The 25813-nt window shown below is 45.8% G+C and overlaps 2 protein-coding genes across 4 annotated transcripts in view; one reads left to right on the top strand and one right to left on the bottom strand.

Annotated features, from left to right (window-relative positions):
* The window catches only part of LOC146208055 (uncharacterized), a 43812-nt gene extending 41615 nt beyond the window's left edge, over positions 1-2197 (bottom strand). Inside the window, exon 1 of one of the 2 annotated variants that reach the window (XM_084591724.1) lies at positions 2037-2197. The gene's annotated coding sequence lies outside the window, so the exon portion shown is untranslated. The remainder of the gene's footprint in view (positions 1-2036) is intronic. The other variant, XM_084591723.1, reaches the window with a different exon arrangement.
* Positions 2198-2488: 291 nt separating this feature from the next.
* Positions 2489-25813, top strand: part of ncd (non-claret disjunctional) — a 33750-nt gene continuing 10425 nt past the window's right edge. The window contains exons 1-12 of one of the 2 annotated variants that reach the window (XM_084591722.1): positions 2489-2755; positions 3560-3591; positions 4242-4279; positions 7286-7399; positions 9164-9302; positions 10423-10565; positions 14632-14729; positions 15641-15797; positions 17210-17377; positions 19744-19863; positions 24981-25241; positions 25446-25616. In XM_084591722.1, the coding sequence (XP_084447848.1) occupies positions 7370-7399; positions 9164-9302; positions 10423-10565; positions 14632-14729; positions 15641-15797; positions 17210-17377; positions 19744-19863; positions 24981-25241; positions 25446-25616 (1287 nt within the window). In that variant the 5' untranslated portion in view covers positions 2489-2755; positions 3560-3591; positions 4242-4279; positions 7286-7369. The remainder of the gene's footprint in view (positions 2756-3559; positions 3592-4241; positions 4280-7285; positions 7400-9163; positions 9303-10422; positions 10566-14631; positions 14730-15640; positions 15798-17209; positions 17378-19743; positions 19864-24980; positions 25242-25445; positions 25617-25813) is intronic. The other variant, XM_084591721.1, reaches the window with a different exon arrangement.

Here is a 25813-nt window from a genome sequence, read left to right as displayed (position 1 = left end):
CTGAAACAGAAAAGCTTCTCGTTCGTAATTCACAAAGCACTCAAGGTCACCCGCTATGAGACATTCGATTATAGTGGAAACATTTTGCTTTTTCTGACTAACCTTTACAAGTTCTTAAATATTAGTTGCAAAGGTAACGGTTAGCATCCTTGACATTGTCCTTTACGCACATAACCTGTGAGCATGAACCAATTCAATGGAAGAATTCTGGGCCACAGCAGGGTCACCTTCTACAAGCGCATTATATTATGGCCGGGAGTGGTGTCCATAGTGTAAGCTTTTGTAGTCTAAGTGGACAGAGGGCTACTAATTAGGGCATTTTGCAAATGAACCACTGCCTACCAACAATGAACCAACAAAGCCTACCTGAGATTCAAACTATGTTAAGACATGACTAGAAAAATGTAAATGCACTAAAGAAAAAGCAAAACATACGAACAAAAACGTACTCTGCAGGTGATGGTAAGTCATATGAGCCATCACCAATTAGCCAATCTTGATGCTGTATTATCTTCAGTGAACCAACAGCATGCATGATGCCGTTAGTTGTAAAAATGACCAACTTTCTTATCGCAAACACGATACTTAATGTAGGGCCACAAGTTTAAGCATAAGCTGCACAATAATCTGCCCGGCTCTGGAAAGATGCTGTCTTCTTTTTCTAAGGTCTGGGACTTGAACTGTGTGTTGTCAGAAGTCATTTCATCAATGGATAGAGATTTGGGCATGGAACTAGAACAACGGCTGCAACAACTTTGTTTCCACTTTGTGGAGGAAAGAGACCGTCAACCAGGGTCTTCAGCAGAGCAAATGCAAGCACATGACCATGCAAGATAACTGCTCCATTCCAAGCAACACTTGTCTCTTCCTTCGATGAAAGGGTGACAGTAAAAAGGAAGACAGCACCTTTCCTCAGAGAATGGTGGTTTGAGCTTCAGGATATAGCTTGGAGTGCTAAGTTTCCCGGTAGCCGCGGTTGACGACTGTTTCAACATATTGCCATCACTACCAGAAAGGTTCATCCCCACCACTGGAAAATTTCCGAACAGGTTCTGCTGACACCCCTTGCTGCAGGCATTTCTCAAAGACTAAGTGCAACCACCTGATTGGACAATATTTAAATTACATTCTCTGGCTAGGGAATTGGGGACCATGGAGTGTGTACAAACAGATGGATGGCATGTTAGGTATTTAGGCTTTGACTGAGCTCTCATTATGCTTGCCTTTTCACACGGTTCTTAAGCCAACATGCCAGTATCTGTATAAAGCCTCAGCCGCTTAGCTAAACTTCCAAAGTCCCCTCTTCCTTTCTCTGGCGTAACTAATAAGATACCTAGGTGTGCATTGCTTCACAAGAAAGGCTGCCAAAATATTAGTGCACCACCTCTTTTAGTACGTTTGAAGTGTTTGGTATGTTATATGCTTGAGACTGAACGCAGTTCACAACAACCACAACTCCCGAACTTTCGATTCGGAATAAACAGCATGCTCAGACACCGGTTAATGAAAAATGACCTGTATGACATGTTCTGTAAACAAAGATTTGTGAACATAATATTGGCGCATTGGAGTTATCACCGCAGTAAGAAAAGAAACCATCTCAGGTGACTCCGATTACTGGCTCAGCAGTCCTTAACTGCACTGCATTTCTACCATAACGAGGGTAGTACCTGCACACTGCACACCCAAGGATTTTCATCAAGACAAATGTCACTGCCTGTCTCCTAACTCCGGTCTTGGGAGCTAAGAACAAAGCAAGAAAGCAACACGGTTTTTCTGGATTGAGACCGCCCACATTAAGCGCTCCCTTCACGGTGGAGCACAGAAACGGTGCAACAAACTACTATCTTGGCGGGAATCGCTCAGCGCTAACGGCGTATCAATCCCATTGCTAGCAGGGAAGCACGTAATGCAGCGGTCAGCGCTACTCGAGCTCAGCGAAATGCCTTGCACGAACTAGCGGACTAATCAAGACCAGCGGCAGTGGGAAGCACGACTTCGGTGAAGACAAACCAAGAGCTCAATTACACGCATACCTCTTGCAGTCTCGCAATACGCCGCCGGCGCTCCTCGGGGTCCGTCGTGCCGGAAGCCACTTCAGCTGCTGCAGGGCATCGTTCAAACTAGCTGCACCCGAAAATGACTCGCGCAGTGCATGCCCACTCGCGGCGACTTTCCATTCAAATTTCGTCCGCGGCAGAGAACGGGCGGCAGAAGAGACAAGTTAGAAAGATGATGATGATGAAAAAAAAAAAAAGGCCTTCTCTCCTGTTTCAAAGTTATCAACTATAAAAGTCATAACGGAAGACATTTTTAAATCACGTTAATAAATTACAACATTATTTTTAAAGAAGGTTATAAACGCGAATTATTTTTGATAGATGTATATTAGCGCCACAACAACTGCATGGTTTCTTGCATAGCGGCGAACACTATGAACTAGGATATGTGAGCGGGAGACCAAGATACTTTGTTGGGCGAGTTGATAAACATCCATTGTCTAAATTAACATGGTGAGCGGGAGAAACTCTTTGGGGATTATCTGTCCAGGTCTGCGCTTAAGTCAGGTCTCGAACCAATAGCAGACCAGTTCAAAGGCCACGTGATAGGCTCGGTCGGCGTCGGGTATTCAAAAATCTCTACCTGCCAGCGCCGGCGACTTTTTAACGTGGCGAAAACTTTCGACGAGTGCTTTCGGCTTTCGGCGATTGTGTTCGCCAGCATTTGACACCCGGCAGCAGCGATATGAGCCAGCGTAAGTTGTGCTTTGTTTTTATTGCAGTGTGTTCAGTACAGCGTTGTGCGCTGCGAGATACCGCAGCAGCTCCTGTTCATCGTCATGCTGTGTTATTCCGTCTCGTGCGGTTTTGCGGTCAGCCTGTGGTCTTCGGGAATGGTGCGCATTTCAAACTGCAAAAGTTACTGAAGCTGCGAATACGGGGTGTGGTCAGTGTTGAGCCCGCAGGCCGTGCGTCTGGAGCATAACAGCATAAAATATCTGCTCTTCTAGGTAGGCATTAGTAAAGGATGTCCTTTCGGAAAGGCAGGAAGCCGTGCATCAGCGCTTATTGCGTCGCTCTGTATTGTTTTTCCTTCTTGTTTTACACACACCCAAAATGTCAACGCGGTTCTCTCATATGCCAACGCCCACCGTCTCGGGTAGTTTAAATTTGGCAACCCTCTGCTTGTCTCGCGTGCGCCGAGCCACTGCAACAGGGCGCACCAACGTTTCCGGTTCTCAGCGCCTGACGCAGACGTGCTTTATGCTTTTAATTTCGCGCCAAGCGAAGCCAAAAATAAATCTGCTTTCCTTCTGGTTTAATGCGCAGATGGTTAGATGAACGTTGGATAACTGTGGAGGCATATCTACGAGTACATGCACCTAGTTGTTTGTGCTTTTCAAAGCTTTTTTTTTTTTTTTTTTTTTCATTCGCACTCTGGTTCGATATTTTGCAGGGCTCTCCTTGCTTTCCGTGCAGTGTAAATAGTTCCTTCACTTGTGATCGCGAACTCTCGTTGAAACATTTTTTTTTTTTTTTTTTTTTCCTTTTTGTTTCAGCCCCGTCCCTGCCCGGTGGCCCAGGCCAGAGGGTAAGCCACTGTTTGTTTATTAATTGGGTTATTACAATCACCTTCATTTATATCTAAGAGCATTGGCTCACCGGCTTCTTGAGGCTGTAGGCACCATCATATAAATACCAGCAGACAGAGGACGAGGTGAAACAAACTGCTGACAGTTCAATGCCTTTAGTTTGTTTCGCCTTGTCTTCTGTGTGCTCGTAAGCACTGGTATTTATACTATGGATCATCACCAACTCACTCAATCCTCAGTTCTGCAGCTATACACACGTAGAGAGTTCAATATGTGCTAGAGGGAGTTATTATTCTAGCAGGGAAGTAGGCCCCACAAGGGGCATCTGTTAAAGCATATGTACTGTGCAACACCACAGACCCCAAGCACCCATGCTTAGCCATGCGTGGCATCACCATGTCTAGGGAAAAGGGAATCCTGGGGGTTGAGCCGATGCCCAATGTTTGGACCTTTATAGCCCCTCGATGGAGGCCACTCACCACTTTGGCCTACGCTTCCCATAGATGGCACCTCCAGGCTGACCCACCTGGGGGAAATCTGCAGTTGCCTTTTTCTAACCTCCCCTCAATTTTCCTCCATCTTTCATTTTCCTATCTTGCACCTTACGACTGTCCTGTATCTTACTCTCCTCTTTTTCTCCTCTTTCCAGGCGGCAAGGGTTAACCTTGTGTGGTGAACCACCCTGAGGTCAGCCATATTTGGTTATAGTTATGCTGTATGAATGGCGTGTAGCAGGGCTTTGTTTTTAAGATTCTGTCCCATCCTCTTGTTAGGCGTTGTTGTGGGTGGCTGCCACCATGGCCGGAACAGTCCTTTTTTTATGGCTACCTTTCTACACCTTTATAATTGCGCTCAGAAAAGAGTGCGCACCAACGAGACTTTAAACTTAAGAAAAATGCCTCAAGCCTTCCATGCTTTTATGTGGTACATAGTGAACATGGAGAGAGAACTGCCAAACTGATCTCTCTGTTCGTCGTAACTAAGACCTTCTCCTAGAACTTCTATACTACTATTAATTTGAGAAACTGACCGGGATAACTTGCTGTGTGTTCAGTACCTAGACATCTCTATTTTGATTTTTTCAGACTACCTATACTTTTTATGCATCCCTAATGGTAGCCGGCATCTCAGGAGTAGGTGGAACCACGTGTATATTGTCTGCTGATACACACTGATGTGTAAGCTTGTATAGATTTAATTTTTTGTCTCTTTTATCTAGAGGTATTGATGCCAAAACTAGGTATCTGATAACCTTGCCGCGGCATCTATAAGCAGCAAAGTTAGCAACATCCATGCAAAACCTTACTATTCATTCAAAACCTCTGTAAGGGTTTATTTTCAATGCACAACTTTGTTCAGCACAGCGAATGGTAGTAAATATGTCCTTAAGTGCCCTTCGACAAGGCTAACCATTCATTAGCTTACAAGAGGGGCATCACTTTTTCACCATGCAGATTTAAATGGGTGGCTATCAGGCACCAGAGTATAGGCATAGCTAACAATGCTGTTGTGGGAACTATTACTATTTTGATTTATCCTGGCTCTCATTGTGCTGCATCTTTCCTATCAAGGGGTGGTTAGTGCCAGAGGGAACCCAATTTTTTTTCCCTTGAAATGGGTTGAAATATTGCCTCGAGGTTGTCCATATAGAATACTTGCTGAAATTTGTCTTGCAGTGAAAGAAAAAAGTTTCTCAATTGGGTTGATAGACTACTCAGGGGTGGAAGTGCTACTCCAATTGCTCCATTCTGCTCCAAACTGCTTTCCCTGCTCTATCCTGCTCCAAAATGCAATACTGCTCCAAACTGGCTGCCTCAATGTTCTACCATCAAATTTAGCAGAACACGGGAACAATGTCACAGCACCGGGCACAAGCATATAACGCATCTTGCACTGGCCTTAATGTAAATAAAATTTTTGTGATGGAGGGAAGCGTAGAGTATAATAAATATTCGTTCGCAAGTAAATTTAGTATGAACCACCGGTAATTGAAGGGAATTGCGAAAAAAACGCACTGTGCGTGTGACATAACACCACCTCTCAGCCTTTTGAATCGCCAGTAGAGAGTGAAGCGAGAGCAGCAAGCGAAGTAGATAGTGCAAACTACTGTGAGCCATTAGGAAACTTGTCCGATTGCAAAAACTGCATGAGTTATTCTAATGGTTCTGCTGTGAGAACAAGGAGGTACTCATCGAGCCTCTTTGGTAGTGACAAGCTTGTCGGGCCTGTGGCAGACAAAATCATGCTTGAATCGTTATGGGTTGGTATTCCAAAGGTGTCAGCCACTAAGAAGCTTCTCAAGAGTGTTGGAAAGCCATACAGACCTATTGCCAAGATGTTGAAAATGAGCCCCAGAGTTGCTCAAGCAAACAATGATAGAACCATTGACAGGAGGCAGTGAAGTAAAAATGCTGAAGGACGAAAAGGCTACCCTTCAGTGCTATCTATATTTCCTGAAAGCACTACTGCTCAGGAATTTGTCAGCACAGACCAAAAAGGATACGTACAAGATACTAGCAGAAATGTCATGCCTATTAATCTGAGCTCCAAATTAGTGGCACTGTTTGAGTGCATTGAAGTGGTAAACTTGACATTTGAATCTATCATTAGGCAAATGCTTTAGGTCACACTAGGTGTTCAGTTATGAAGCGCACCAGCAAACGTGCACGCTGCTAGTCTGTTCAAAGTTGTTGGCCGCTTGTCTTGTCAGGGATGAGTGCGAAGTTGGAGAGGCTTTGAACTTGCATAAAAAGGAATCAGATTAGAGATTTCATATTTTTCTGCCAGAAAGAGAAAACTACAATTATCAGAGGCATTTGACCTTAGAAACTGGCTCCAAAACATAATTCAAATGCTCCAAAACTCTTGTTTCATTGCTCCAAAACTGCTCCGAAGCTGCTCCAAAATGCTTGAGCCTGCTTCCACCCCTAACTACTGCCAGGATTTCAGCCCATGGGGTGCGTCAACAGTTTGTGCAGCATGTTCAATCTGTGTGACTGCTTGATGTGCTTCTCAATAAGGGAAGAAACACATTGTGGCACTCTGTATAGTTAGTCTTTCAGCATTAACTTATCGTTGGTCTTTTGCTGCAGCTTCACATATTATTGCAATGTTGTGCCAGAATCTATGCTGCTAATGTGTACACAGGCTTGGCAAGTCTGCAACGCCTGCCATGCATGGCTTTTATTCAGCCAGCTTCTTTGCCACATATTCCTTGAACTTGAGAACGTTCAGATCACCGGCCTCTTTGCTGGCCCCTGAGCTTTCCCTTCTGAAGGCGTGCTGAATAGAGTATCATTCTTTTGACACCTGTGGTGTTGGTTAGCGTTGATATGTTGGTTTCAAAAGTGCGCCAAATGCAACTTCTGATGCATTGAAGTGTTGAATGGAAGGGATCTGGCTGCATGTTTCGGTGGCACACTGCCTCTCTTATTGGATTGAAAGCAGTGAAGGCAGGCTGTTTTTTCCATCAGTTGGGCTCAAAGAAACCACGAAAACAAACTTGGCCTCAATCGAAATAGGAACATGCTTCAAGTGCCAAGGGTGATGCGCTCAGATCAGAGACTGCTCAAATGCTTACTGTGGTTTATTTTTCACAACTACTGCCATTTGAGGTCTGGGTATAACTGTCTTTTACGTATTTGCGGAGGCTGTGCATTGGTGTATCAGGGTTGACTCATGTTCTCGCTACAGGTGGCCGGCGGGCCTACTGTGAGGAAGCTGCGATCTCCAAGCAAACGCCCAGCTGGACCAGCATTCGGGACACTGCGCAGGAGTATGAGCACAACTGCGCTCAAAGAGAACAAGGTGGGTGGCCCTCAGTTTTGCGTGCATACATCGGGGCTTAGCTCAGACAGCTGGCATGGCTGGTATCAGCCTGCCAAATTGCACTATGGGGATGGGGATGCTTTATCTTCAGGAGATCTTTTCTTTCTTTAACATTTATTTAATGAACTGCAAGTCTCTCCAAGTGTCGTCAGTGACTAATGGTTTTTAAGAGCTATTTAAGGTGGTCATCACGTAGGCAGTCTGCGTCAATTGCATCGCCGAGGGTTTTCTACTTTTTTGTAACGAAAGCCACACTAGGCAAGCTGAAGCAAGTTTTGCAGTGCCTGTCCTAGGCCACAACTGTGCATGCGCCGTAACCATGGCAATCACCTGCACCATTCCGCAGGTGTTCTGCCACTGTGCTGCAAATGTCACGTGCGCGCTGAGGGTGCACAGGTTCCTCTGCGCCATGTTGCCATCATCGCGTCTGACTCCGTATGATTACGTGACAACTGCATAGCTGAACATATCATACATGCCTGCAAGTGTGTGCTTACTAGTTAGATGTGCCATTGATCAAGAAGCAGACTGTAGGTGCATGTACAGTGTGCTGCATCTTTGGAGACTGCGAGAAGCTGCGTCAGATGACCCAGAAATCATTGCTAGATGTGAGGACGCCCGACAGCTTACAAATGAAACTTAAAAGGCTAAATGTGCATCTGAGATGACTGAACAGCGGTGAAAACTTCTTGCCAAGCAGCGACATCAAGACTCGAAGCGACAGAAGCTGATCTAAGCCACTGCAGATTTTTATTTGCTTGTGGACAGAGAACAAATGTTCAATCAGTGTGCTGGAACAAAATTGCCAGTTCAGTCATTCAGTACAGGGCTTTATTTACTGGTCTTTCCCTTCTATCTGCTAGTTGCCTTTCAGAACGGTGAGGGATATGAACTAATCTGCTCGGCATGGTCACTGTCCCTGTACCAGGCCATCAAAGCGGATAAATCAAAGCGGAGAAGCTGTTGGGGATTATTGGAATAGAGGCCACATTAAAGAAGTTAAATGGAGTAGGGAAAACAAAGAAAAACTAGATGCAGGACTGGGCAGCTCGAAAAGCTGAATAGCGGCGGTGCGGTGGTAACAATGACTGCTGCTACGTTGAAGCTGCATGGGTGACGGTTTCACAGCTTGGGTTCATTTGAGCTCGGCACATGCGTTTGAAGTATTGCCTTTTGAAACAAACGCAGACATATATACTGCCTCCGTGCTTTAGCGTGCTACCTACATTGCCCTGAACAGTCTGAGATTGCATATAATCATATTTCTTAAATTGTTGTGACGTCTCACACTTTCCTCTCGAAGCACGTTCCAGCTCGCAAGGTAAATTGACTTTCTGTTGTACTGTAAACTCTACTCTTGTCCGTAACAGTGCCATCAAAAGGAGACTCTGGCTACTACCGCACTACCGGTAGAAGTGCTTTGATCTTGTGGTAGTGACAGTCAAAACTTGATTTCTGTCAAAAATCTCTCATTTGTCACACGGCCAATCTGCAGTTTTTTGCAGAAATGCTGTAAGCTGGAGGCCTTGTCACTGCCAACTCTGCTTCAGTCTAGCTACTTGCCTTCATGCCGAAGACGTTTGAGTAAGATGCCCCTCAGAACTTAAGGTCAGATTGGGCATTGACCCACTTGTTCCTCCGCCTGGTAACTGCATTGTCCTGGGCGCGTGTGTCGCCCCATGCAGTGTAAATTTCAGCTTGGATGCATGCCAGTGTGACCACTGTCCCTTGTTCTCTCTGCAGCCGGCAAACGCCTTAGAGCATCCCAAGCGGCCCCGACCTGGTGCCATCATGCCCACAGCGCTCAGCAGGCTGAAACGCAATGTGGCGGGTTCTGCCGCCAACCTCGCCACTGCTACTCCTGGCGTTTCACGACCCAAAGGCAAGTTTGCGGCCACAGCTGTTGCTGCCAGCACAATTCTATTGCATACCAGTGCTCTTCCCACCTCTCAGGCCTACCCACCATCCACCTGTACAGTCAGGGACAAATGTTTACAGGGAGCTGATTTGTGGAAAAACACTTCTCTTCATTGCCTCGCTATTTTGTCCGTCCAATATTTTTTTCTCTGAATGGGGCATGGATGTCCGCTCATGATTCAGCACATTTTATTCACTATAACATATTTACTCGCATAATGCTCTCACTTTTTTTCTTGGAAAATTGACGCTAAGTTGGAGGGTGCAAGAATTATCCAGGGAAAATGTTTGAGCAGACGTTGTGGAGCGCTAAAAGGAAATTTTAAGAGATGCGAATCAGGATTCTTAGGCCAGCTATTGTAAATATATCCAAAACATTACTTTCAAGCAGAACTTGCCCTTGTTATAGAAGTACAGGATCGCCAAAAGCACAAATTGCTAAAGCACTTTATTTGCCGCTTGCAGCCTCATCACTCCCAGTGTCTCGTGGTATAATGCTCACAGCGGTCCATACAGTTCCACTCTTGCTCAGAGACTTTATCAGAGTCTGTGTCGACACTACAATCAGTCTCCAGAGCTAACTCGTTGACGCCGAAGTGCCTGCTGGCAGTGCGGTTGCTATGCTGTAGCGCATACTCAAAAATTTTCAGCTTAAAAGCAGCTGTATAACTTGCGTACCGCTCCATCGCGATGCGGCGCCAAGAGCACAGTAGACGGAACAAAGCAAAGAACATGGATGGAAAGAAGGAACAATGACAATGAGACGAGGAGACACATGGCAAAATGGCGACTACGAGCATCATGGAGGCAAGAAAAGAAAAAAAACCAGCATAACCTATGATTATGATGATCTACACGGAGGGTGGGACAGTCGAACACTCGAGACTATCCTGATCACCATCTGCACTGCCTAGCACGTTGTCTTGTGCAGCATCAGGTTTCCATGCGAGCTTTAATTGGTCCTTTGAGGAGTAGTAGTGATGCACAGCGGAGAGTTGTGCTTTTTGTAGGCGAAAGAGGGTGTGAAGTGCAAAATGTGGCGCAAGTAGGTTGTAGTGACCTTGCTGGTTTTGTTCTCTGCTCAGTGCCTGTTGCAGCTGCACTGGCGCCGTCGGCAGCAGGCAAACGCAAGCCCTGGGACTTGCAGGGCCGCATCCGCGACCTTGAGGAACGAATGATGGGCCTATCTGGTGAGAAGGAACAGCTCAGTCAGCAGAGCACCACCAGGGTGAGCTCACCCCCATCTTCTTCTTGAAAGGAAATTTTGAGTTCATGTTTTATCCTTTATAATGGTGCATCAGACGTTGCTGTACTGAATCACCACGTGACATTTCTTTTCCCACATGTTTAGGCTTCAACATTCGAGCGATGGCTGTGACGTCAGTCAAGTCTAGATCAGGTGTGGGATGAAAAAAACATGATCGTTCCTCTGTAGTTTGATTTCACTACAATGCTAAAGCTAGCATGCCTCAAAACAGAAATCGCAAAACAGGAATTGGCAATTATATCGCTGCCCTTTCATGCCGCACGCAAATTAGACTTGATTGTGATGTCACAGCCATCTCTTTGCTGCTGAAACTGAAACCGGTGAGAAAAGAAAATTCATTTGTATATTATATAGCGGTTGTAGGAGAAAACAATGTGGTGATCTGTATGCAGGAATGTCTTGCATATTACACTTAAATCTCATTACAAGAGAGACTGTTACAAGAGACACTCAGTTATAAAAGACATTTGATAATGGTTTGGTTGGTTTGCCTATGTCTGCCATGTTGACAATATTGCATACAAGAGACATGGTTACAAGAGACACTCGGTTACTAAGGACAACTTTTTCATGTCCCTAGAGCAAATTCTTCACTATTTAGAAAAGACACAACCCAGGTGTGCTCATGCAATGCATCTGGAACATACCAACTCGTACATGATGCACTTCAGATTCCCTTAATTAAATTCTGTTCCATATCTGCGTCCTTTTTGTTGTTATATGTCAGGAACTGAGGAGTGCTTCCCCATGATTAGAAAGTCAAAACGACCCTGCTGTTTCAGCCACTGGCATCTCATTACTGTCACCTACGAAGTAAATCAAAATGCATGAATGACATCCAGCATTTTTAACTCCTTGCTGTTAAAATTTGATCACAAGATGAAAGCTCAGAATCCTGATGTCTTTCTCTTTGTGAATCATGTGAGGGTGACGAGCATGTAAGAGTGCTTCAAAGGTATTAGAGCAACAGGAAGGCCTCTAGAATTTGGGAAGGAATACACTCTGCACTGACAAAAATACATACTACTAGTATGAATAACTTCTTTAAGCTTTCCTGAACAATTCCCTGTTATTGCATGTGAATGCATTTATATGCTGATGTGCAATAAACTGATCAACACAGTGCTTTTAGAATTTTTGGTTACAAGAGACCTTGTTTACAAGAGACATGTTTTTCGGGTCCCTTGAGTGTCTCTTGTAATGAGATTTTAACAAGAAGAAAAATGGCACAAAAATTTGGTGTCTATAGTCCTTGAATGCATCAGTGCCTGATGGACACTCACAGCATTGACACAAATGCGGTGATTGGAAGTTGATCTGCCCCAATCTTTGCTTCTTATTTAGGGGTGTGCAAATATACAACATTGCAATAATGAATCGAATAAGTTTTTTATTCGACTCATATTTAATAAAATTGTGTTCAGTATTTTCAACGAATACACTGAAAGTTCCGCCACACTGCGCACTTCACCACAATGCTCGGCCGTGTGGACTGTGCTGCGAAGCATTCTCAAAACGGGGCTGTTTTGTGAAGAGGGACCTTCCCTCTTCAAGTGAAAGCTTCACTATGCTAGGTAAAGCTAAGGTCACCATGACCATGAGTTTGACTTTGACTTTTGAATGTCCTCAAGTGTGACCTTGACCTAACCGTGTCCACCCAAAAGTATACTACACTTAACTTGTTATGCGATGTCAGTGCGCATTAAAGGCCCTCTGGTTTGTGCACCCCGCCGAAGTGGCGCAGTGGTTAAGGCGCTCGACTACTGTTCCCAAGGATGCGGAATCTAATCCCGGCCTCAGCGGCCGCTTTTCGTTGGAGCCGAAAAGCAAGGCGCCCGTGTGCTGTGCGATGACGTTAAAGTACCCCAAGTGGTCCAAATTTCAGGAGTCCTCCACTACGGCGTCTCTCATAGTCTGAGTCGCTTTGGGACGTTAAACCCCACAAACCAAACCAAATCCTTTCTCTTTCCGCTTTCACTGCAGCCATCCTCCTCCCCATAATGGCATGGTTCAAGTGCCCACATAATTGGTTCACAGGAAAGGAAAGGCACTTATTCTAATTTAAAAAAAAAAAATGTATGAAAAAAAAATCCCTGGATTGAAAAGGCATTACAGGGGCTGTTGCTGCAGCACACAGCTTTCGCTCTATCACTAAAGTCAAGCCATGCTTAAACTCTCACAATTATTGAGAGGGTGGGACTGTTCCCTTTTGAGGGGGGGGACATTACAGACAGTGTGTAGTACAATGCAAACTACATGACGGAACCGTTTGGTTTCATCTTAACTGCAGACAGCCATCATGCAGCTATTTGTCTGATTAAGTTACTGTGATGCAAATAGTTTTCTGTAAAAGTCCTGATAATTTGGAGTTGTGGTTTAAGTTGGTCATTTTCTTTTCTGGCCCCCCAGAAGGCCAAATTCAAGAGTTTACTGTATTCAGCAGCGATCGAACTACTCAAGTGAGAGGTCCTTCCTGCACACCATGCCGTATGCAGGTTCGGTTCTTCATGTGCAGAAAAACTAATGCATGGAATCGGGCATAAAATTCCAGATTCTTCAGTAGTGTGCACACTTCTGTGAAGGTCTAGTTTAATTTTATTTGCAAATATGCCATGCGAGTTCTGAAATAACCAAGCCGAAGAATGCTTGCTGTTCTTTAATCACCTTTTTTACCCTGATCGGATATTTGACGGCATTTTTTTCCCGATATTCATATTTGAAAATTTCAATATTTGCACATGCTTACTCTTAATATTTTGCAGTAGGCATGTGCAAATAGTGAATTTTTTAATCAAAGCAAGTAGTTCGCGATTGGCAATGTAGCAGTAAAAGGGTTCAATCGTTTGCATTTGCTGAAAGATGTTTGAAGAATTCATTAATACCCGTGTCACACGAGCAAGCAAAAACTCTTTTACCTAAGCGGTCGTTTAGCGAGTTGAAAGACTTATATTCGAAAGGAATTGCATAGCAGACACACGGCGCTGGTGATCTCTTTTTAGCGTTTCCTTAGGAGGACGCTATCAAAAGCGCTGTGCTACATCTTGAAAAAAAAAACACTCAGAATAAACCCAATAAATTGCGTATCGCAACGTATCAATCAAATAAGAGTGTTATTACACATTGTTTATGGTAAATTTAGCTGCAGTACGTTCACAAACGGTAATTTAAAAAAAAAAATGTCGCGCATCCGCATCAGCGGTTAGCCTCATCACGTGATACCTTCAAACTGCACACAAGAATGCTGTAGAAAAAGTGCATTGCTGCGCCTAGTTAATCTTCTACGAAACATAAATATCTTTTTTGTACTGTGTACACGTGACACAAAAATAAACTGCTGCTTGCTTCCTTTACTAGATGATAATCACTGGTGTCCACTGGTGTGGAGGCTATGCCTTTCCAGCCGTAAGAGAGATCTGCGATCTACAGTTTTGGAAAAGACCGCTTCTGTAAAGGCTATTGAACTTTGTCGTGTGTCTGCAGATGAAACTCCTTTTGGGGAGGTGTCTTTTTATTCAAATGCCTTTACAGTGCCCGTGTGACACGGGTATAAGGAAGTTAAAGTAAAAATTAACAAAATGAAAATAACTTGCATTAGGTTATGCCCAAAAAGCAGCAAACTGAAACGAACAAAGCATCATAGTCTCAAGCCCTTACCATGAGACTCTCTTCATGCTGCCGATTTTTAAATAGAAAAAGCTCTGACATACTTCGCGTCTGCGGTCGTGCAGTGATGTCAGAGCAAACACAAAGCTATGAACTGCTTCCTTCAAAATTTTTTTCCTGTATTCTGGAACTTCGAAATAACTCATCGCTGTTATTTGAACACTGCTGTTCACTTCGTAGCCCCAATCAAATACCGCATTATTCACTTCAGGTTTTATGCGGTCTTTTTGCATGAAAGGCAGTGAGGGGCGGGAAGTTGACGCATGGGGTTCATGTTTTGAAAGTTGTGTTTCGTGAAATATAAAATGGCTAGGTTGTAATTCGCTCTGAACGAGTCTCCTCGACCTTTCTTTCATTTTTGCAGCTGCAAGAGCTGGAGAAGGTGGCTACAGAGCTCGCTGAACAGCGTGCAAAGAACGCCCAGCTCACATCCACAGTCTCCGAGCTCCAGTCAGCTCTCAGGTGAGTGCTACATATGCAGATGGCAAGTTAACATAAGATTCTTACTTATTGAAACAAATTTACGCCACTCTTTTTGTTCGCTCAGCTTTTATTTAACATGCACACCTTGGTGGGATGTTATCTTTGACCAAATGCTTGTGTACAGTCAAATCTCATGACTACGTACACCACATTAACAAATTTTTCAAATTAACAAACTTTTTAAAAATCCCAAACTGATTTCTAATGTCAGTGTGAAAAATATTTCAGAACTACTGCTTTCAATATTAGTGCATATTTCAGAATAATGTATGTAATTTATTTTTCTCCTATTATCAAGGAACATGAGTATATTATGCATTAGGGTGATGATTAATGCAGCCAGCAATGGCGCCAAGCAGGAACTGAAGCTGCCCTATCGACCATTGCGATCATTTTGAAAGACTGATAGGCTGAGATTATCAAACTTACTGAACATTGAAAGTGAGGTTCTATCTAAGTGGATTTTATTACGCATGAACAAAGTCTGCGCTTTCATTGCTCCGTGCACTAACATAAATGACAAGATATTGCGCAAAGTGGAAGGTGTAGAGAATTTTTAATGCGTTGTTTGTTCTGCACGCGGCAGAAAAAGAACAAAACGGATTTCCCCAAATAAATCTGCTTTGAAGTTGGTGCAATATTTGATATTTTGCTTGTTTGCACACGTGTCTACTGCCAAGGCATCTCATTTTCGTACCTTGGTTTGACCACTTGCTTATAATTGCAAGTTTTTCGCTACCTCTCTCTTAGTACAATGACTCTCTTTTATTAATGAGTTACAATGGCAATTTAGCTGCTAGCATTGTACTAGTGGAATTTGCTCGTGCAAGGCTGCCAGTGATGTTAAAGTGACTATGTAGCTCTACCACCCTTTTCGTTGTACTGCTCAGCACAACGCAGGGCCAGCTGAGTACAGCAGTGTCGGAGCGGGACTCACTGTCTCTTCAACTGTTAACCGCCACGGGGCAACTGGCAACCATGCAGCGGTCCCTAGCAGAGGCCACTGGAGCGCTGGCGGGGCTTCGAAGCGAGCGCGCGGCCCTCATGGTGAGTTGTCCTTTTCCCACTTACACTACCCCTGCAGTTATTCATGATATTAAGGCAAGTATAATACTCTGGGGGGCTAGTTTGTATCGCGCATCTTTTTTTAAGATCGTACACCACGTAACAAGAATAATAAGATTGGGATGGAGCGCATTTGGCAAGCACTCGCAGATTATGACTAGCAGCTTACCGGTATCGCTCAAGAGGAAAGTATACAACAGTTGCATCTTGCCTGTACTCACCTATGGGGCTGAAACGTGGAGGCTAACCAAGAGAGTTCTACTTAAGTTGAGAACAACCCAGAGGGCTATGGAACGAAAAATGGTAGGGGTAACATTAAGAGATAGAAAGCGTGCAGAGTGGGTCAGAGAAATAACTCAAGTTACCAACATTCTAGTAGAAATTAAGAAGAAGAAATGGACATGGGCAGGACATGTAGTGCGAAGAGAGGATAACCAATGGTCGCTGAGGGTAACAAACTGGATTCCAAGGGAAGGAAAGCGTAGCAGGGGGTGGCAGAAAGTTAGGTGGGCGGATGAGATTAAGAAGTTCGCAGGGGTCAAGTGGATGCAGCTTGCACAGAACCGGGTTAAGTGGAGAAATATGGGAGAGGCATTCGCCCTGCAGTGGGTATAATCAGGCTGATGATGATGATGATGATGATACCGACAACACAAAAATCGTAGTCTTTCTTCCTTTTCTGTTGTCTGTGTTGCGCATCTTTCTTTGGGATAACAAGGAGAAAAATTTAGAGCATGAGAATAGTGATATAGTGATGAGGATGGCAATGATGACATTGCGGTTGTGTCCAGCAGTCTCTTTTTTGCTCTCTCGAGGGGGGGGGCGGTGTTCCAAGGATAGCAGCAGGGCTGCCAAAAGGCCTCAGTCTTGCTGCACATGAGGAAAGAATCGAATGGCACTTTTCTTGGTAGTAGGAGTGGTAGATTTGCTGCACTGTTTGCACTGCTCTCCGGTGTGTCGTGGGAATCTTTTGTGCGCACGAAAGTGCTTTGGTGTGCTTTGCAAAGTGACCCGCAGACCTTAGCGTCTTCAGCTAGAGTACAGCGGGCAACCAATTTTTCATATTTCACTAATTCAGGCTTATGTAATATTTCGGGCTTCGTTGAGAAACTGTCGCACAACTCATGGCTACGTGTATGTGCTCACAGCTGATATTTCAGACTCTGCAGATGGCGGAAGTTTGATTTTTCGCACCGAAATAGGCGCCAGCAATACCACGGAAGCATCTTTTTTTTTTTTTTTTTTCACTCAACGCCGGTCGCAGATTTTGTGCAGAACACCGTAGCTAAACTTTACGCTGTCACATTAAAAATAAACTTGCTTGTTTCGTGCTTCGTTCTTGCTCTGCCATTGAGTCACTCCATCTTTGCTTTGCCTGCCTCTCCCCTGTGCAGGCAGCGCAGGAGTCCCTGGAAGACCAGCGGGCTGCACTGGCTGCGGAAAAGGGGCGCCTCGAGTCTCTGGTCGCAGAGCTGCGTGCTCAAGTGGCCGAGAAAGAGGACCAGCTCAATGCCTGTGAGCTCGACCGCAGAGCCCTGCACAACAGCCTGCAGGAACTCAAGGTGAGCTCAGTGCAGGGCCAGCTGTAGGAGAGGAAGGAAATGGGCTACGGCTGGCGTGCGGCAGAGAACAGCCTTGCAAGGCAACGTCCTGCATGTCACAGACTGCTACTCTGTTCTGGGCTTGGGAGAGAGAGAGTCTGGGAGAAATCACTGTGGCAGAGAGGGAGAGAGAAGAGATTTTTTCCTCTGCTTTCGTGGATCTTTATATGCGCTTCTCTCGCTGACGCCATTCTTCCTGCCTTGCTCCGCTTCTTATCTTTGATATCTCGTGACCCCTGACTTCGTCTGAACAATTTTTAGACCATGGGCCTACTCAGTTATCCCCTTTCTCGGACCAGACTCTTCAATTTCTCTACAATGTCAAGTCTCGTGAGCCCCAGCGCTTCAACAGGCAAGAGAAAAGTGTTATCATTGACAATGAAGCACGCCATCCTGGACAAAGGGCACCGAAACGTGGATGGATGGATGAAAACTTTTATTGTCCACCTTAAATAGAGGCCCCTTACTCCCCACCCCTGGCACGCAAGCCTAGGGGATGGGGGCTGGAGCCTCAGAGACTAAAGGCTAACAGAGATTTTGTCTCTTCGTGGCCTCGGCCCCCAGGCGGACGGCTTGTTGCTGCCGAGCGAGGTCTTCGCTCCGCAGCAGGGCTTCCCAGCTGTCTCTGCTCGTGATATTTTACTCAACTCCAGGGGAGTCTACGCATTCCCATATAATGTGGTCGAGAGTACCCCTCTCCCCACGTGCTTTACAAAGATCATTTTCCTGTTCCCCTGGTGATATGTGAAAGGAGAATACTGGGTTAACGAAATTTCCAGCTTGCAGTTGCCGCCATGCAGTCACCTCTCTATTACTTAGTGTCTTATCCGGTGGTGGCAGTAGTTTTCTGTTTAATCTATAATTCTCAACGATTTCACAATATGTTTGCGCGCATTCATCTAGGTTCTGGCAATCCGGCGGTTCTAAGGTTACCCGGAAGTAGATAGCTCGGGTTCACTGTATGCCGCTTCATTGCCAGGAACCGATGCGTGCGCTAGGGTCTATATTAGGTTGACTTTGCGGGTCAACTCTTTGCCGGCCAGGATCCTCGCCGCTTCCGGCGAGATTCTGCCTTTCATGAAATTCCAGATAGCAGTTTTACTACCACTGACTACAAATTTTGCTTCCGTTCCAACGCAAGTGAGCACGAAACGTGAACAAAGGTGGTATCGCACGAAAGTATAAAATCGCCCAGTCCACACTCAACTACAATTAAGAACGGCAGCAAGATTGACGTCGTTCTCGATGGCATTGGCAGCGAGGACTGAAAGATCCCACCACATATGCAGACTTAGAAGCTGCACTTTACGGCTGGTTCTTGGATACTCAAAGAACATCCTGTTAAGTGAACCAATCATGCTGGTGAAGGCTAAGGACTTGGGCTTCACTGTTGGTCACAATGACTTCCAGCTGGGAAAACGGGTGGCTCTAGAGATTCAAGGAAAGGCACATCATAACGGTAAAACAATTGGCAGTGACTTAGCTCCGGTTAAACTTAGTTGACTTGCGAAAGCAACAGCTGCATGCTTACGCTTAGGATAACTTAGGCTACACGCTGAGCAGCGATCGGCTCTCCTTCTCCGCAGTTGGTTGATTCTGGCCGCGCGCTTCTAGCTATATATACACCACACACACCCCTTCTCCACACAACTAACGAAGAGAGTGATGCGCAGCTGGCGCCGGCTGTGGTTACGACATCACTTCTCCGGAACCGGCAAAACGCGCGGCGAAGCGTGGCCGAGACGGCAGCTCCGACACAGCAGCTGCTACCTCTGATGTCAGGCGGCTCCTCGCGCATGCGCAGCTTAGCCCGCACAGTGCTACGCGAAATGTCTCGACGACTAGCGCAATGTTACTTTCACAGCAAAACATCGTCGAGGAGGTAGAGTTTGTTGATGAGGGATCTCTCCCCGCTCCGGCAGTAGATGGCGAAGCATCGCGATCGGATTCTTGCAAATTCCAACAAGAACACCTACAATGCAGATGAAATGGATTTGTTCTTTCAACTGCTACCATCAGATTCTTGCGACCAAGACTGACAAATGCGTGGGAGGAAAAGCCAGCAAAAACCAGATCACAGTGCTGATCTGCGCCAATAAGGATGGTTCGGACAAGCAAGACTTGTTGGTCATTGGCAAAGAATCTATCATTGGAGTCTCTCATAGCCAGAGTTGCTTAGGGATGTTCAACCCTATAAAGGAAACCAAACTAATTAAGAAAGGTTTTCCTGCAGTTTGTAAAAGGTTTAGGTAAACCTGCTATGCCTTGCGTGACAGAGTGCGCATGGATAGGTGTAGATTTGACTGCCTTGATGCATGATGTTACAGGGCAACATCCGTGTGTTCTGCCGCCTGCGTCCGCTCCTACCCTCTGAGAACGCCCCGCAGCGACCCTTCCTGACACTGCCAGATGAACGGACCGTCGAGGTACTCCGCACAGAACCCGAGGTAAGTGGAGAGGCTGGAGGGCTGTTCAGACTGCGAGTTTGGGAATGTGGTATGCTAGCTGAACTGGTTGGCGTAAAGGGGTTCAGCCTAAAAACTGCATGCAGGGCAAGTGAGGGGCGAGCTGGTTGAGTGTCCTCTGCTCTCCTTTGCCCCTAGTAGGATCCACTTCCTATCAACTGGTTGCATAACTCTCTGAATAGGATGCAGGGCTGCCATGTCGATTGTGTGCACATCATCTGAGAGTAGCTTGCTTGGTGTATAGTAGCACTTGGAATTATATTTATGCGTGTTTTGGCTTCTTGTGTAGGTTAGCAGAGAAACCCGGAACAATTGGGAACTATGCTTCAACTAAATTCATTGGGTATCATTAAGGCGAGGTCGTATAAGATGCATGCACAGATGTAATGGACTGTATCGGGTTGCAAGGTGCGTTTCCCATTGTATAAAAAAAAAGATCAAGAGGAGGGGGAAGTTTCACTGCGACAATGACCCACGGCTGTAGTAATAGGTTTCCAGGACTTTTGCATGAGGGTGTGGGAACTCAGGGGAGGGGAACGTGAGGGAAACTGAGCTGGCGCACTTGTGAGCCTTGAATTTTTAGTTGTACAACCACCTAGCCAGGGTTACCTAGGTTGCCAGTGAAGATATATATAGTGGCTGCACAGCAACCATAGTTCTGCATAAAGAAAGTAACAAAATTCCCATAAAGAAAGGTGTTAGGCAAGGAGACACAATCTCCCCAGTGCTATTCACAGCCTGTTTAGAGGAAGTATTCAGAGGCTTGGAATGGGAGCAGTTAGGGATAAGGGTAGATGGAGACTACCTCTGTAATCTGCGATTTGCTGATGACATTGCCTTGCTGAGCAACTCGGGGGATGAACTGCAAATAATGATTGATGACCTAGACAGGAAAAGTAGAAAGGTAGGCTTGAAAATCAATATGCAGAAGACTAAGGTAATGTTCAACAGCCTCGGGAAGGAACAGCAGTTTACATTAGGTAGCGAAATACTGGAAGTAGTAGGCGAATATGTCTACTTAGGACAGGTAGTAACCGCAGATCCGGACCATGAAAAGGAAATAACAAGAAGAATAAGATTGGGATAGAGCGCATTTGGCAAGCACTCGCAGATTATGACTAGAAGCTTACCGGTATCGCTCAAGAGAAAAGTATACAACAGTTGCATCTTACCTGTACTCACCTATGGGGCTGAAACGTGGAGGACAACCCAGAGGGCTGTGGAACGCAAAATGGTAGGGGTAACATTAAGAGATAGAAAGCGTGCAGAGTGGGTCAGAGAAATAACTCAAGTTACCGACATTCTAGTAGAAATTAAGAAGAAATGGGCATGGGCAGGACATGTAGTGCGAAGAGAGGATAACCGATGGTCGCTTAAGGTAACAAACTTGATTCTAAGGGAAGGAAAGCATAGCAGGGGGCGGCAGAAATTTAGGTGGGCGAATGAGGTTAAGAAGTTCGCAGGGGTCAAGTGGATGGAGCTAGCACAGAACCGGGTTAAGTGGAGAAATATGGGAGAGGCCTTCACCCTGCAGTGGGTATAATCAGACAGATGATGAGGCTGCCAGTGCAAATTGTAAAGTTGGAATTCTTGTGTTTGAAATCTTAGTGCAATCAAAGCCCAAGAGGAGCTTCCGTGCTTTGTGGCATCGAGAAAGGCTCATTTGTATTTGGTATGACATCAGTGTGTGCCATGGTAGCAAAGAGGATATTGAGACGAGGCCTGAATTATGCTTGTTGGTGAGCAACACAACCTTCAAACATGTGCTGCTGGTGAAGGGTCGTAAGACTAGTCAAACAGATTTTGAAGCTAGCAAATTCTGCTACTGCAAGGCTCCCGCAAAAGACTAGTTTGACACTGCCTCAAAGTTCGGGCGAATAATCTCTCTCCCCCTTCTGCCACCCAGAGCATATACACACTCCCATTGGCAAAAATAAGAAACCTCTACCTGCATACCTACACTTGATAAAATAACGCTAGGTAGGGATGAATTTTTCAGGTGGTTCTTCACTGAAATGCATATTTTGGGGCCTCTTTCACACAGCTAGCCAGCTTGGACGCCTTCGTAGGCGAGGAAAGTGGGCAACGCAGTCATTATCCCTCTTTATCAACAGTCGATGTCGAAAGTTTATTGGTTCCCCCATTAAAGTGGTACAGCAGGGAAATTTTGACCTCAATGAAATTTCGAGACACGGGAGTGCATATTGACAAAGGCCCGCATTTTTCACTCGAAGTTGCTTCGAAATTCTCGTATCACCGTTCCCATGAATGATATTTCTGCTCCGTTGCTGCTCCAAAACCTACTTCGGCTGTCCCGCCCCTGGGGAAAGCCAGTTATCGAAGACCTCGGGGGATCGGGGCGAAGTGCGTGAGGAACGTGCGAGTGCTTCAGATTTTGCACCCTGCAAAGTTAGGCTCGCATTCTTGAAATGATTCTTGCTTAATTTGCACCACACCACAAGGCACTTATGCCAGTGACCTCGTTGAAGCACGCGGTCAAGATGCAACGCAGGCTTTCAACTCGAATCTGTGTTGACAACTTCCAGTGGTCAATCTGGAGTAGCCTTTGTTGATCTACAGCAAGAAATGCATGTTCCATTAGTTGTTGTGAATTGGGTTTTCTTGTTGCACTGGCCGTTTGAAAGCAGCTCTTGATCTGATTCGCCGAGCAGAGGTATACAGTCTAGCCCAGTTATAACGAAGTCGACGGGAATGGGAAAAGACTTCAATATATCCGCTATTTTATTATATCTGGACTCTGGAAAAATAAAAGCCTTCGACCAAAAATTTGGACCCCTCTGATTTTTCGGACCTGAAATATTATTGGGACTTGTTCACGGCACCACGGCATGCTCCATAGAACTAACATATACTATAAGCGCCTGAACTTTCGGATGCATCGAGACTGATTACTCAATTTTCTGGTTCATTCCCGGGCAGAAACCCGTAATCAATGAGCTTTGACTGCCTCATGGCAATCTTGTTGACATCTTTTTGCAAGGCGTCCAACTGCTGCAAATAGCCAAGCAAAGATTTTAGCACAAACGAAATCTCAGCGTGGGCTTAATCATTCTTGGCGCTTCCTGGTGTGTTTGGTTGGCGCTGTCTCGCTACAGTAAAATCTCATTAATTCAGAGTCATTGGTGTGATCAATCGCGGTGTGATGAAGTGAATGTACTGAAAACCAACAGGCTTGCGCTTCTGGACGAGCCAAGCAATACACCACTGCCGGCACTTCTGTCAAGGGCTCTTGCACTCTGTCTTGTTTGCCTTTTTCCCCCTCCCAGTCATGCGCCTATCGCAGGAGCTAAGGTGAAAAGATTAACATGGTGTGATGCCATCGCGTAGCAGCAACTTGGCACCCTGCCAAGAAATGCAATGTGGACATCGATGACGGCGGCTTGAAACAGAGAAGTGCGTTGAAAACAAATGTTTCTTTTTTTTTTTTTTTTATTCTCAGTGGCGTAAGTGCGAGGTAGGTTCATTGTGCAAGCGAATTCACTATGCGAGTAGATACGTTAACAGAAGTGCCCGTTAACCCTCTAAACCAAAGCACACCATTAAAATAAACGGCGTAGGTGTGTGTTGCACACTGTCAAAGCATGTTGCATTGAAGCTCATCAACACCACTTACGGAGTGGTTGCGGCGCCACTTCGTGGCTTCGAGGTGCTGCTCATTGACTGATTATCGAGGTTTGATTTGCGACGATATTGGGATTGAGCATTTCAGCAAAGCACTGACAACCTTCAAACTAACAGGGCTGTTGTGGGCGGCTACTTCTAATTGTACGATTAAATTTATATTAGAGACTACGAGAGCGCAGAATTTTTCTAATTAAGCGAGAATTATTGAGGTTTTACTGTATTTGTGAGTCCGTTTTTCTGTAAGGTTTGGCAATCAGTGGCCAGGTCTACTTATAACCGATAACCTACCATGAGAGCATTGCTATATGCGGTTTATATTATCATAGAATACATGGTAAAGTTGAAGGTGTCGTGGTTATTCATTGCTATACTTGTTACATTGTTCAAAGCAGTATTGTTAGAAGTGCGATGCCAGTTTGTGCTACTTCAATAGACCACATGTCATGGTCTAATTGTCAGGAGCTGCCAACTTTGGCAGCACATTTAATTGTGCTAACAATTGTAGTCACTGTGAGATCCAAGAGTGACGCGCTACTTCTAGGTCATGCTGGCATGTTTGGACTGCTTCATATGTAATGTTGTATGCTGCCTAAACTGGCAGAAGGATCATATATGTCAAACAAGGTAAGCCAGGTCAAATCAAGCAAAAGCGTAGAAAGTCAGAGTAAATCGTACAAAGCTGGGGCTAACCTTGCTGGTTCACGGTAATTGGCAGTTCAGCTTGGGCTAACAAGATTTTTTGCATCGATTTGTCTCGTGTCTAAGCCGCCTGGCCAAGGGTACCAAGCGAGCGGATTCATTAGTTTTCAGTGCCAGGGTTCTTGCTGACAGCTCTTGGCTTCCGCACGGACGAGAAGTAATGTGATGGTCACATGACCTTGCAAGCACCTTCCATCGTCACCACTACTCATTTCTTTTGCGCTGGTGCCCACACACATTTATTTTTAGCGTACATGTATGCTAAAGATAAATAACAGATGCACGAATCAGTTGGTGCTTTCATGAACGGAGAGTGGCATGTCTGAATGCAAAACTTTCGAAAGAACTCGGTTTGGCAGGGTTTCTTCTAAGGGCCGAGCTCACTGCGCTTGAAAGCAAGCAAAACCATTCACAAACGCATTTACCACAAGCCTTGGCTGCTCCAGCACACGGTGCTTCACTTGCTATGCTTTCAGGCCTGCACACTGAAAAGATCTCGACACAGGTGAAGAACTTCACAACACGGATAAACAATTGGTGCTCGGGGCTTTGGACACTTCCGTGTGTGGTGAAATTAAGATGAAAGCTAGTGCAAGATTCAGAATGCGCCTGGAGTCAAACTCATGGCTGCCGGCCCAGGAGCTCTAGGGGTGGGCAGAGCTTCTAGGCTGCTCGAGAAAAATCAAACTCCTGAGGGCAAGTAGCCTGGGACTGAAAAATCGTATGTACCCAGTGCTTCCTCTTCGCCCGTGCAGGCCCAGCGGGAAACAGTCCTGACCTTCAGCTTTGACCGGGTGTTCCCGGGTGTGGCCAGCCAAGCCACGGTCTACACGGAGGTCTCACAGGTGGTGCAGAGTGCCCTGGACGGCTACCACGTGTGCATCTTTGCGTACGGCCAGACTGGTGCCGGGAAGACCCACACCATGGAGGGAGAGGACGACGAAGAGCTCAGAGGCATCATCCCGCGCGCCCTGCACCAGGTCTTCGAGGCATCCCAGAAGCAGCCCCACTGGACGGTCAGTGCGGATGGTTACTGACAACGAAACTGGGACGCGCTTCTCATATTCTGTGACAGATCTTTGAGCTGAGGGAACTGGGGTGCACTTCTCATATTCTGTGAAGGTTCTTTGAGCCTGCAGGTTATGGCAATGATAATAGACGTGGACCAGACGGGTGCCCAAAGCCATCGGGTGAGAAATGAGTGCTTGCTTCCCTTGCAGTACACCATGGTGGCCAGCTTTGTGGAGGTGTACAATGAGACCCTGCGGGACCTACTGGTCACTCCGTCCCAAGCAGACAAGGCCCCGCCACTGCAGCTCAAGATGACCAGCAAGGACGGACCAGTCACTGTAGCCAACCTGACAGAGGTGCCAGTCAAGTCAGCCCAGCAGGTGAGCAGCCATCTTTCTCCCCCTTTTTTGAAAGCTTTCTCCCCTCCTTAGCTTCTTAGCCATGCGAGCGTGTTTGCCTTGAATTAAGAAGAAACCACGTGGCAGCTCTAGGGAGCCCAAGCTGGAGTTTGCTTCACGGTGCTTGCGCTTGGTTTCTGATGGAGTGGAGAGAAGTGGCATTACCTATGCACAGCCCA

Source organism: Amblyomma maculatum, chromosome 1 (genome assembly GCF_055883805.1).
Source record: "Amblyomma maculatum isolate TAMU_Amacu chromosome 1, ASM5588380v1, whole genome shotgun sequence".
Lineage (NCBI taxonomy): Eukaryota > Metazoa > Arthropoda > Arachnida > Ixodida > Ixodidae > Amblyomma > Amblyomma maculatum.
This window is presented reverse-complemented; position numbering and strand designations above follow the sequence as displayed.